The sequence below is a fragment of the Rhagoletis zephyria genome, unplaced genomic scaffold, assembly GCF_001687245.7.
Source record: "Rhagoletis zephyria isolate East Lansing unplaced genomic scaffold, Rhagoletis_zephyria_1.1 Rzeph_scaffold_00514, whole genome shotgun sequence".
Lineage (NCBI taxonomy): Eukaryota > Metazoa > Arthropoda > Insecta > Diptera > Tephritidae > Rhagoletis > Rhagoletis zephyria.
In genome coordinates this window covers 71384-83664 of record NW_016157598.1, presented here as the reverse complement: position 1 = coordinate 83664, position 12281 = coordinate 71384, and the positions used below count along the sequence as shown (strand labels likewise).

Sequence of the window (12281 nt, the reverse complement as noted above, 5' to 3'; positions counted from 1 at the left end):
AGTGGAGTAGCACTAGCTTGTACTTTGATGTGTTTGAATCTTTTATGGTACTGAAGATTTGCTTACGGATGAAAAATATTAAAAATTGTCCGTGCATGTATGTAAATATATTTTTATAAACGCTTTGAAGTATAGAAATTTTTAATACTAAAAAATAAATAAAATATTTTTTTTTTTGTATTTATACAAATGGTGTTCAAGGCACATTGACCCACCTGTACAAAAATCGTGGCGCGTCATGGACAAATATTTTACAATTTCGGACCGAAAAATTTGAAAACGAGCTAAGTTGCCATGTTACATTGTGAACTTCCGATAAAATCACATATGTATGTGTGTGATTTTAGAAGTTTTGNAATATTTTACAATTTCGGACCGAAAAATTTGAAAACGAGCTAAGTTGCCACGTTACATTTGTGAGCTTCCGATAAAACCACATATGTATGTTTGTGATTTTAGAAGTTTTTATTTTATTAAAAAAATTTAATGTATTTTTCTGCAGAAAACGTTCACTTTTATTCAATGTTTATTAAAAATACACCCTAAAATACTAGTTAATGGTTGAAATATTGGAAGGGAGCAGAGAAATTGAGTGTTTCGTCAAAAGTTATCAAAAATTACCAAAATTCGAGATTTGTAACTTATTTTACTGGATATAGAGAAATAGGTGCCACTTTTCGCTTGGCTGGCCGAGATTTCTTCATTTTAGGATTTTAGAATTTTTGTGTCGGATTGAAAAAGTTGCGCTTGAGGGTGATGAATTTGCGGGGAGATGTGTTGCGGTTATTTTAATGAATGAATTTTCTTGGCCTTGAGAAATACGCGCATGCGTTTATGAATGAAATAGTTATTGTTGTATTTAAGTATACGTGTAATCATGGGCGTAGCCAGGTAGGGGCAGGGGGGTGCTCGAGCCCCTTCCCCCCCCCCCCCCCTAACTTTCAAATTTTCCTTATATATATAAAATAGTACTCTGAAATGCCAGCTTAATAGGGTCGAGCCCCCCCTAAATTTCATTCTGGTTACGCCGATGCGTGTAATTATGTATGTGTGTATGTATGCTGCCGTGAGTTGTACATATGTGACCTGGTCTACGAAAAGGGAGCTTACGTGCGAAAACTAGTTTTCTGTGAAAAAGCTGTTAAAAGTAAGCAACTCGTTTCGTTTACTCGTTTTTACTTTTCTTTCTCTACATTTTTAGTACACTTCTAAGCAAGTTAGGATTTTCTGCTTTTCACCACGTGAAAAAGCATCTCATCTTCCATCCGAACCAACCAAAAAGTGAAAATTGATTTTTTGACACCTAAGCCCCCTTTCCGTAGACCAGGTCACATATGTACATTTGTATATATGTGCGTAGTATTTTGGCAGCAATATGCACATATGTTTGTATGTACTTATATATGCATGCAAAAACGTTGTCAATTAATGGAGCATGTACATATAGATACATATATGTATGCGTGGGAAATGCATTTTCATTTGACTCCATAACTATTGGGGCATATTAGTAGACGAAATAAAGTCGACTCTTAAGTTAAAGTGTGTCAGCCCCAAATAAGAAGAAAGTTAGTATGTACATATTTACATATATGTAATATTATGTGCATGTGCAAGAACGTTATCAAGAAATGATTTTGGAGTATGTGTATGGGGTACATATCTGTGTTCGTATGGAAAAGTAGCTTATGTCGAAAGGTTGGCTTTAGTATAAATCGGCATTCGCAGCATACGATTGCGAATGACTCACCGGCTCTAAGCCGTTGAAAATCTTTTGGCAAATAAACGTGCAAGAAATAGTTCCGATACTAGCAAGTCAATATTCTTGTTAAGTCTCATCCAAAAATTCCTTGTTGTTTAAAGACTAAAGGGAATGCCGTATTATACTAAAGCCAGCCTTTCGACATAAGCTACTTTTCCAAACGAACACAGATATGTACAAATGTAAGTACATACATACTGAATGTATCAACTAATTAGCAACGAAATTCAATATGATATTGTTTGCAAATTACATTAATTTATTTTTACTGATTTTCATTTAAAATATAATTCAATTCAATAATAAAAGTTTAAAAGCTTGCACAAATTGCAAAAAAAAAACGAATCAAACTTCAAGAAATGGTCATCCAAATTTTTTATTTGAATATTTAAAAAAATTTCGGGTATGCAGTATTGTAGTCCATTTAATTATAGTATAAGAAAGTGCAAGTTTTAAGTTGTTAAAATTACCGTTGATTTTTTTAATTTTTTTTTGTTGGGGTGTTGCTGTTTTTTCCCATACAAAAAAAAATGTTCATGTGTTATATGGAAGAAAATGCGAACACCCTCCACAAAAAAAATTCTAAAAAATCAACGGTAATTTTTAACGACTAGAAACTTGGACTTTAGTGTACTTGATTGAATGGACTACAAAGCTGCCTACCCTAAAATTTTTTAAATATTCTAATTAAGAATTTTCAAATTTTTATAAAAATTTTTTGAAGTATGATTAATTATTTTGCAATTTGTACAAGCTTTTAAACTTTTATTATTGTGGTTTCTGTTATAGATTGAATTATATTTTAATCGAAATTATTAAAAATAAATAAATAAACATAATTTGAAAACAATATCATTTTGAATTTCGTCGCTACATAATTAGTTGATCGCATCTGTATGTACTACAAGCATCCATATGCGCATGCCTGGGAAATGGATTTGCATTTGACTCCAGGACTATTATTTACAAATAATATCTACGAGTATTGCAGTAAAACTCAAAAACAACTTTGAAGTTAACAAGTGCACTGCTTTGTACATTTTTTTTGTTAATGCGTCCATCTTTAAAGTGAGTTTGTGAAAAAACTAAGGCAGCTAGAAAACTGGGATTTGTTGCATTGAAAATAGCGTAGCAACTACAATAAGAATCGTTAAAAAAAAAAACCAAATGCCGACGGCAAATCACCAATGAGTTTGCATATTTGCATAGCTTTCACATATTTATTAAATAACAAATCTACGTTTTGGAGTTAAAGCATTCCCTGGCATATATCTTCGAAAATTTATTTTCTTTAATTTAACCAAGAATTTTCATCTTTTTTTTATTAAATCAATGCCGCGAAAAAAAACCAAACCAAAGTACTTAACATTGATACAAATTAACAAATTTGTATCTCGGCTCTGCGGTTAACTTGCCGCTCAGATCTGTTAATTTGCCACTCTCAATTTTCGATTCGAGTGGTGAACTTCTAGAGCGTTTTTGATAGTGTTTGACAATTCACACGGCTATTCGTAATCGCTGCTTATCTGTATTTAACGTTCTCTGGCCAATACAAGAATGAAAGTGAAGGTGAGTACGTAAATAGATTAAGAAATGTATAAAGGCGAAGGTAAAAATAAAAACAAACAAAGATTCGCAAGGATAAATGCAAAAATGAAGATCAAGGTAAGTTTAAACACTTTACTCATATAAGAGCAAAGGTGAAGGGGAATATGTAGATGAAGAAAATGGTAAACAAAAATAAATATTAGAAAAAGATGAGGATGAGGATACCGATAAAAGGAAAAATGAAGATAGAAGAAGAGAGCTTAAAATAAAGGTAGTTATAAAGAAAAGGATGTGTATGTAGATAGACACAGACTCAACCTGGGAACTATTTCGGGATCTTCGGTATTCTCGGGAGCTATCGATATAATAATCGATATTTTTATCGATTTGCGTACTAATATTTTTATAGATTTTGTTATCAATATTTTTTTATCTATTTGGGTATTCTCGGGAGCTATCGTTATAATAATCGATATTTTTATCGATTTGCGTACTAATATTTTTTATAGATTTTGTTATCAATATTTTTTATCTATTTGGGTATCGATATTTGTATCGACTTTGTTATAATTATTTTTATTAATTTTGTCATCGTTATTTTTATCGATTTTATTATCGATATTGGTATCGACTTTGCTATCTATATTTTTTATCGAATTCGTTATCTATAATTTTATTGGGTTTGTTATCGATATTTTTCGATATATGTTATTATCGATTTTGTTATCGATACACATGATGTGACATCATATGATAGAACATCACATCTTATGACGTCATTTGGCATGACATGATATCCTATCCTATCACTTCACATTACATCACATGAAATCACATCACATTGCATCGCATTACCTGACATCACAACACAGAGCATTTTATCACGTCATCGCACCTCACATCATCTATGTGAATATGTAGACGAAGAAAAGGATATAGTTAAAGGTATAACAGATAAAAACAAAGATGAAGACCAAGTTAAATTTAAAAACTTAACTTTTATAAGAACAATAGAGTATAAAGATAAAAATAAAGATAAAGGAGAACAGAATAGCATAAATATAATTAGAACGAAAAGGCTAGAGGTAGGGATCTAGATAGAAAAAAGATAAAATATAACCTTAAACAAATTGTCGTTTAAAGTACAAAACCGCGTATCAACAAAATGTCAAACCGCTAATCAAGATAATGCAAAACCGCGTATGGGGTAGCTTAAATTATTTTCTAGAGAGTAAAAACACTTATATTTCAAAATAAGTTTCTTTTTTATAAAGCAATCGCGTTTCTGGCTAGTATATTTCAGAACGAATGGAGAAGGATTGAGCCAAGAGCTTGTATGAGCAAATCCAATTTTTGGCAGGAAATGTCAGTTACGCGGTTTTGCAGAATTACGATACGCGGTTTCGTACTTTATACGACGAAATGTATATGTACATATGTATAGTAATAATCTTATTTTTAATATGTTTTGAATAAAATACTGGGGGACATTCCCGAAATTTTTTGCCATACTTACGATGGTGCAGTGATAAACTCACTTGCTTTTATTAACTTATTTCTTGTCATTCGATCAATAACTTTTTGCGCATCTTAACTGCAATGCACTTAGGAAAGCAAAACCACTAATGTTAATATCATGGAAAATTAAAAATTCGGAGGGGCAATAGGAATAGAAAGCCACGCTTATCCTCATACAATTTTTCAGGCAAAAATATAATAAAACAAAAGTTATTGTAGCCAATCACAAACAGTTACGCATTTTTTAATTGTTTGTTTAAATTTTTGGAGTAGGTATAGTACATTCATCAAAGAAATACCGTTCGCAAAAGAAAACAAAACGGCTTACAATAATAAAAAAATAGCTTTGTTGGTGGTTCAATATTTGGNGAAAACAAAACGGCTTACAATAATAAAAAAACAGCTTTGTTGGTGGTTCAATATTTGTATCGTATAATGCTGGTTTTGATTTTTTTGTTTTTACCACCACAAAATAATTTAAAAAGGGGGACTAAAAATAGCACTTTGGAAACGACCCATTTATATTTGCGGCCGAGCTTTTTCTCCAATTTCAGTAGCCCGTTTCTGTAACTTTTCTCTACCGATTATTTCTCTACTGGTAGAGAAAATCCGTCCCTCTCACCTACTAATTAGCAGTAGATAACAGGGCGGCGAATTCATATCTCAATTCGCCTTGGTAGAGAATTGTTACAGAAACGAGCTACAGGTGTTGTCATACCAAATTGGAACCAAAAATCTTACGTCTCTTCTTAAGGTCAGTTGAGATTTTTAAGAACTGTTTGTGAACCTGTGTCGGACTGAGTGGTAACAGGGTAGCTAGAATTATCAATTACATCAAATACATGGCAATCCAATCTACTCGCATTATCGTCTTTGACAGAAGTAGCGATTCCAGAATAGTAAGGCAAGGCTGTAAATAGTAATAGTAAAGTAAGACCATTGGTTCAACTTGATGATGTTGTGCTCAAAATTGCAACGATTGTTAGGCCGTTAAATGAACTTGTGTCTTAGTTGTATGAAAGATAAAAAAATTTTGATTTTCCGGCAAGTTGTTCAACTCGTCGCAACGTTAAGGCCAACTTAGAGGTGCCATGACCATAACGCCTTAGCCATAATGTAGCGAAATACTTCAGAGCCGCTTATGGTTATGGCGAAAAACTAAAATAAGATAGATACCTACGGTTATGGTTATGGCTCTGGCGTTATAATATGGCACCAATAATCGTTTACAGAGCTGCGCGTACGTTTTATCGGAACGTTTATTGTTATGGTTATGGTTATGGCTATGGTAGGGCACCACCAATTCAGCCTTTAATAGGCATGTTATACAACGTCATTCTATATATTTTGTGTTTATTTTCGTGGTAACCACGCCGTAAAAAACATTATATGGTAGTTTTGTATTTTCACTAAACCCAAAATGGATAACGCACCCGAAGTGCATGTTTTTGTTAAATTTCATAAATGTATGTATGCCGAAACTATGAAATTGTAAAAATGATATTGTGCAAAATTGTAATGTTTGTGGGCAAAACGATTACGATTGATTGGCTACGAATTGATTTGAACCAACGGTTGCAACGTTTATGGCTGATCGAGCTTGAGATTAGTGTGTTTTGGCATTATCAACCGAGTAAATGTACCAGAATAATACCTGTAATTCCTATGACTCACTAAAGCAAACAAGTATAAATTTAAGTAGTAGTTTTAATATTCAATGTTCTTTTATTTACAAATATGTATGTATGTATGTACATATACATATGTACATACATATAGAACAGTTTTTCTTTCTTTGATATTTTACTTTAGATCATTTGATAAAATCCGGTACGATAGAATTGTAAATACAGATGTACATATGTATGTATGTATCAGTGAAAATATAATAAAATATATAAATAAGAGATTTAAAACCTGATCTTTTGATTAAAAAAAGAAAAGCTTAACTGACAAACTACAAATATACAAATCGCATAGATTATTACACATAACTAATTACAAGTTAAAGGTTTAAAATGAGAACAATTATTGAGAAGTAGGAAGATGCTATTTGTTTCCGCTCAAGTTATACAGCGTTTTTCGTTGAATCTTTTGTTTTAAATAAATTAAGACAGTTAAAATTATCTTTAAAAAGATTATTTTGATTGGCATTATAGATGAGTTAATTACAACCGACATAGCTGCAGTTTGGTACCCACAAAAGAATGTACTTGCATCGTTTTAATGTAATAAAGATGTCTTTTCTGTTAAAACCACAATCCGTATTTTCGATTCCTTTAACAGAATTATCGCCGTAAACATAGTGGTTAACTCACGTGCATATGTACATACATTGAACTATTACTAACCTTCAGTTGTAAATAAATTACAATACTTATTTCGGTTTTATAATCTTACAGTGGAATTTCACTTCGATATTTAAACATTCTACAAAACTAGCTTCTCCGTTTTTTACTAAGTATATATAGCGTTTTATCGTTTTTTTTTTTTTTTTTAATTTAAACCCTTTATGTTGGCATTCACTTTTGATTTCACTTAACATTGTTACTCTTTTGACTCTTTGCCACCCGGTGTGTTTAAAGGCTTCACACCAAGTCAACTCGCGGGCGGAATTGTAATCGCAGTGGTGGATCTCTGAAACGCCAGCGTGTCACATAAACAAACTTTAGTGTATGGTCTTTACCCAACAATTCCTCATTGCACAGTATGTCGATCTGAAAATAAACCGTAAAACTGTTAAGTATATACTTATTATTGCTTTACATGTAAATTTTAAACATAACTAAATTTTGTACAATCAACTTTATATTAATTGTAGCCTATGATGCAATAATTTAAGGTGTTGTACGTTGCAACAGCTCGAATTCGAATTGTATTTTGGAAGTTCAAGAAAAACGGAAAGAAAAAAGCCATTTAGTGGAAAAAGTACTAAATTTCATACCTTCTTAACAGCGCACAGTGCCGCCTAAGTGAGCATAAATCGAAACATTCGTTGTCTGCAATGTGAACGTGTTTGGTATTTTTGTAAAGGTAATTTTTCCACTAAAAAGAATAAAGCAGAAATTTCCCTATAAAATAAATGATATGCCGCCCGGAAGCCACTGAACTCAACAAATTTAATACTAAGAATTTTACTCGAAGCATAGCCATGCGCTAGCTCATCACGGAAATAAATATCAAAAAAACATTGCTTGAAATAAAATGTTGTTTTGACGTTTTTTATTTCCGTATATATGGTAGATAAGAATAAAAATTTTGGAAAAAAATTAAACACAAGGTGTCCTTACGGTATTCCAGAAAAAAACATTTTGTTTTAATACAAATTTCGAAAATGGGCAGTTTTAATGGAATTAATAAAAAACATATGTCAAAATAGGTTTTATTTATTACTTTATTTAATTGTAAGGTTTTTTAGCTTCCAAAATAGAAAATAAAAAGCTGCTAATTTTTTGCACTTTTTGAAATAATGCGTTTTTTGCTAATGCAAAATCCATCAAATAAGCACGATTAAAAAGCTTGACCTAAAATAAGGGTTTATTTTTTTAGGTAAAATATTAAATTCAAATTATTTAAGAAGTTAAATGGATTATTAAAATATTGGTATCAATCGAAATGGGTGTGAAAAGGGTTTATATCTTAACTACATGCAACAGGGTTGCCACCTGTTTAAAAAATCGACTTCCATTTGTATTAAGGGAATTAGGTAATTGAAATACATAGGTATCACCATATGGGAGTCAGAGGTTTAAGAAGGTCACAGCTTATAAATATTTTGAAGGGGGTTGCCAGTAAAGTAAAATTTAGTTAAACTAAAATAATAATTGTATCACACCAAAGGTTTACGACATCGTATTTGTTATTTTATTACAAAAACATACATTGTCAATCAGTGATTTGTTCTGATTACATTCCTTTTAAATTACTGGACTCTTAAATTAACCCAGGAATGTTTTTACTCTTCACTTATTTCTTGATACCTATGCCCAATGTTTTCTTGTGTCTGATATCCATACTGATAAACATATTTCAGTGACCTTATTGCCTTAATTAAACTGAATTTCATTTTTTAAACATGGGGCAACATTTCTACGTATCGTTTAGAAGTAAAGCATTTTCAAAGCCATTTCAATTGATACCCTTATTGTAATATCTAATTCATTCAACTTATTAATTAATTTTAATAAAATTTGTAACAGGTGGCAACCAATTTCAAAAGAAATAAAACTTTATTGCACATCTGCAGGACATTGGACACCTCTCTTTAAAATAGAGCGAATTATATATACATACCTATGTATGTAAATGCTACAAGAACCCAAATTTTCAACTTAAAACTGCATTTACAGTGGAAGTATGAAAGTTATCAAAAAACCAATTGCATTTCTGAATTCAGCGCTTTCAAGTTCATTAAGACACAAATTTTCATTCAAATCCGTTCACAAACCTATTTTTGCCCACATATATGGAAGCGGGGCACTGTGCGCAGTGCCAATTATCAGATTGGTAGTCTCATAAATTTGTAGAAAACTAAAATAATAAAATTGGGAATCTAGCCCCAACCACCAAAAAACGATTTTTTTTTCAAAATTTTCTTATTGATGCAGAATGGCATCTAGATGCTCTACGGGCATTTCTGCATCAAAAATAGAGTTTTTGAAAGATACAGTATCGGTCATATCTATAGCACGCCATTTCGAAGTGATATTGTGTGCAACTTATGTTTATTTGTTTATTTTTGAGAATTTTCAATTAAAATACAGTTCTTTCTCTAACAAACCCCATATAAACCCAAGTTTAACAATTTGTAGAAAACTTCAAAAAAGTGCAACAAATTTTCACCTAAGTTTCAAACTTTTTTCTCGGAAGTGTTTGAATTTTTCTGAAGTTTTGGATCGTGAATTTATTTTTTTTTGAAGAACACGAATTGATCCAGTAAATCTGAGTATGAGGCATTATTGATATGGCCAACAGCTATCAAACCTGATATATTCGCACTATAGGTTTTTTTGTGTTCCACAGTGTTATATAAGGGATTGTTTGAGGAATCATATAAGGAATTATACATTACACAAGTGTACGTATATCCGAAAACGTGTCATGTTTTATTTATTTGTTTTCGAAATCAACGATATATTTCAGAATTTATAATTAATACGTTGTGTTCATTTTAGTAAATCCACTTTGATTTTTGATTTTACAAAATTTGTTATATACACTCCTCGAAATTTTATTAAAGGCATTTGCACTTCTACCATTAATATTTGTTGCAACGATTACGCCACACTCTTTTTGCTCTGGTCTTAAGTCTTTAAACCTCTATTTATTCTGGCACATAAAATATGCCAATATCGTACTTCTTTTCTAAGTATTTGTGAAAATTTCCGTTTAGTGGCTGATTCTCCTACGAAATTCAATTAAAGGTAGTCGTTTCTGAGTTTCAGAAAAAGTTAATTGAGAACGAGATCGTTTTTCTTTTGATGCCATTTTGAAGGTTAAGTATTTTTTAAGGCATTTGAATCTTTATACGCGTGAGTTTTTTCAAAAATTAAGCATGGGAAAAGGAAAAACGCTCACAACCGCGGAACTTGCTCAGATCCTTGCTTACAAGGACACAGGCATGTCCAATCGGCAAATCGCGGCTAAATTGGGTCGGTCTGCTACAGCAATTGATAACGCGATTAAGTTATAAAAGAATTATAATACTAATCGGTCGAATAAAAATAATCAAAAAATCTCTCCTCGGCAAAAATCCGCTATTATTCGCGCTGGGCTGGAAAGAAACGCAACCGCTTCCAAAATTGTATCAGACCTTAACTTACCAGTATGTAAACGTCGTGTGCAACAAATTTTATCCAGCAGCGATCGCTTAGTTTGGAGAAAAATGAAATCCAAACCGGCATTGAATGAATCCCACAAAACAGCTAGATTAGCCTTTGCAAAACAGCACATGTCATGGATCGAGGAGTGGAAAAATGTTATATTTTCTGACGAGAAAAAATTTTATCCCGATGGACCTGACGGTTTTAATTACTATTGGCATGATTTGAGGGGCTCTGAGCGCTTTTCCACCAAACGAGACGTTTGGGCTGGTTTCAGCCACTACAAAAGGACTCCAATCTGCAAAATTTCCGGACGTATGAACTCGGAGGACTACATAAATCTTTTGGACGAAGTTTTGATTAACTTTATGGAAGATCTACCGGACACAAATGCGACATTTCAGCAAGATAATGCTGCAATACACGCATCACGTGCCACCCGCAGTTGGCTTCGAGAGAAGGAAATTCTTGTTTTAGAGTGGCCATCACGATCTCCAGACCTAAGTCCGATTGAGAACATGTGGGGCTATCTTTATCGTCGAGTATACGCTGGAGGACGAAAGTTTCATTCGATAGAACAGCTCGTAGCACCGTAACTAAAGAGTGGTCCAAAATTCCGCATTCGGAGTTCCAAAAAGTGATATTTTCGATGCCGAACCGCATTTTTGAAGTTATAAATAAATCTGGAGGATGGACTCATTATTAGCATAAGCATTTTCTGAGTTTTCTAAACCATTTTTAATAATGCCTTTGATTAAATTTCGCAGCTGGAGTTTTGAATTTCGCTTTTAAATTGCATTGTGAGCTCGTAATTGGATATGTAAGCAACTTTTTTTAGTTGTTAACTCTAAATGAAATATGTTGTCTATACTAATAAAAAAACAAACATTCTCGCGGTTTAAATTCACGGTTTTTGAAGAGAAATTAGGCGCCTTTAATTGAATTTCGCGGAGTGTATGTGCATACAGGATCGGTCATATCAATAACAATATATATATATAATATTCCAGAGTGATATTATTTCCCACTCATGTTTATTTATTTATTTCTAGAAATTTGCATTAAAATGTAATTAAATTTCTAACAAAACCCATATGAACCCAATTTTAAAACTTCGTAGAAAACTACAGAAAAATACATCAAATTTTCACCCAAAATTCAAACTTTTTTCTCAGAAGTGTTAGAAGTTTTTTGAGCACACAGTTTTATGGTATCTTCAATTTTAGTCTAGTTATGTTAGGGCTGCCAGACGTCTTGGTTTTCCCGGACATGTCCCGGTTTTAGACTATTTGTCCCGGTGTCCCGGTCCAACCTTAAAATGTCCCGGGTTTTTGATTTGATTGCACAAATTTGAATAAAAGATCAAACATCACTACACTAAGGGAAAAAACGCGTTGTAATATTCAGAAAAATGTTATGAATTCACTGACGGAAATAACGCATAGTAAACATGAATATTTTCTATTTGATTACACTGGTCTACAAATTTCAACTTTTTTTCTGCGAATAAGACGGGACCTGGTGTTTCTGAACGGATTTTTCGTGCTGAACACGAATCCGGGGTCAAAAATGTCCCATCACGTCACGTTTTCGAGAAAAAAGGGGTTGAAACCCCTAAAAACAGCGTTTTT

At 32.4% G+C, this 12281-nt stretch overlaps 1 protein-coding gene across 3 annotated transcripts in view; it reads right to left on the bottom strand.

Annotated features, from left to right (window-relative positions):
* Positions 1–7161: 7161 nt before the first annotated feature.
* The window catches only part of l(3)73Ah (polycomb group ring finger 3-like lethal (3) 73Ah), a 17820-nt gene continuing 12700 nt past the window's right edge, over positions 7162–12281 (bottom strand). For all 3 annotated transcript variants that reach the window (XM_017612218.1, XM_017612217.1, XM_017612216.1), the window contains one exon: positions 7162–7545. In XM_017612218.1, the coding sequence (XP_017467707.1) occupies positions 7417–7545 (129 nt within the window). In that variant the 3' untranslated portion in view covers positions 7162–7416. The remainder of the gene's footprint in view (positions 7546–12281) is intronic.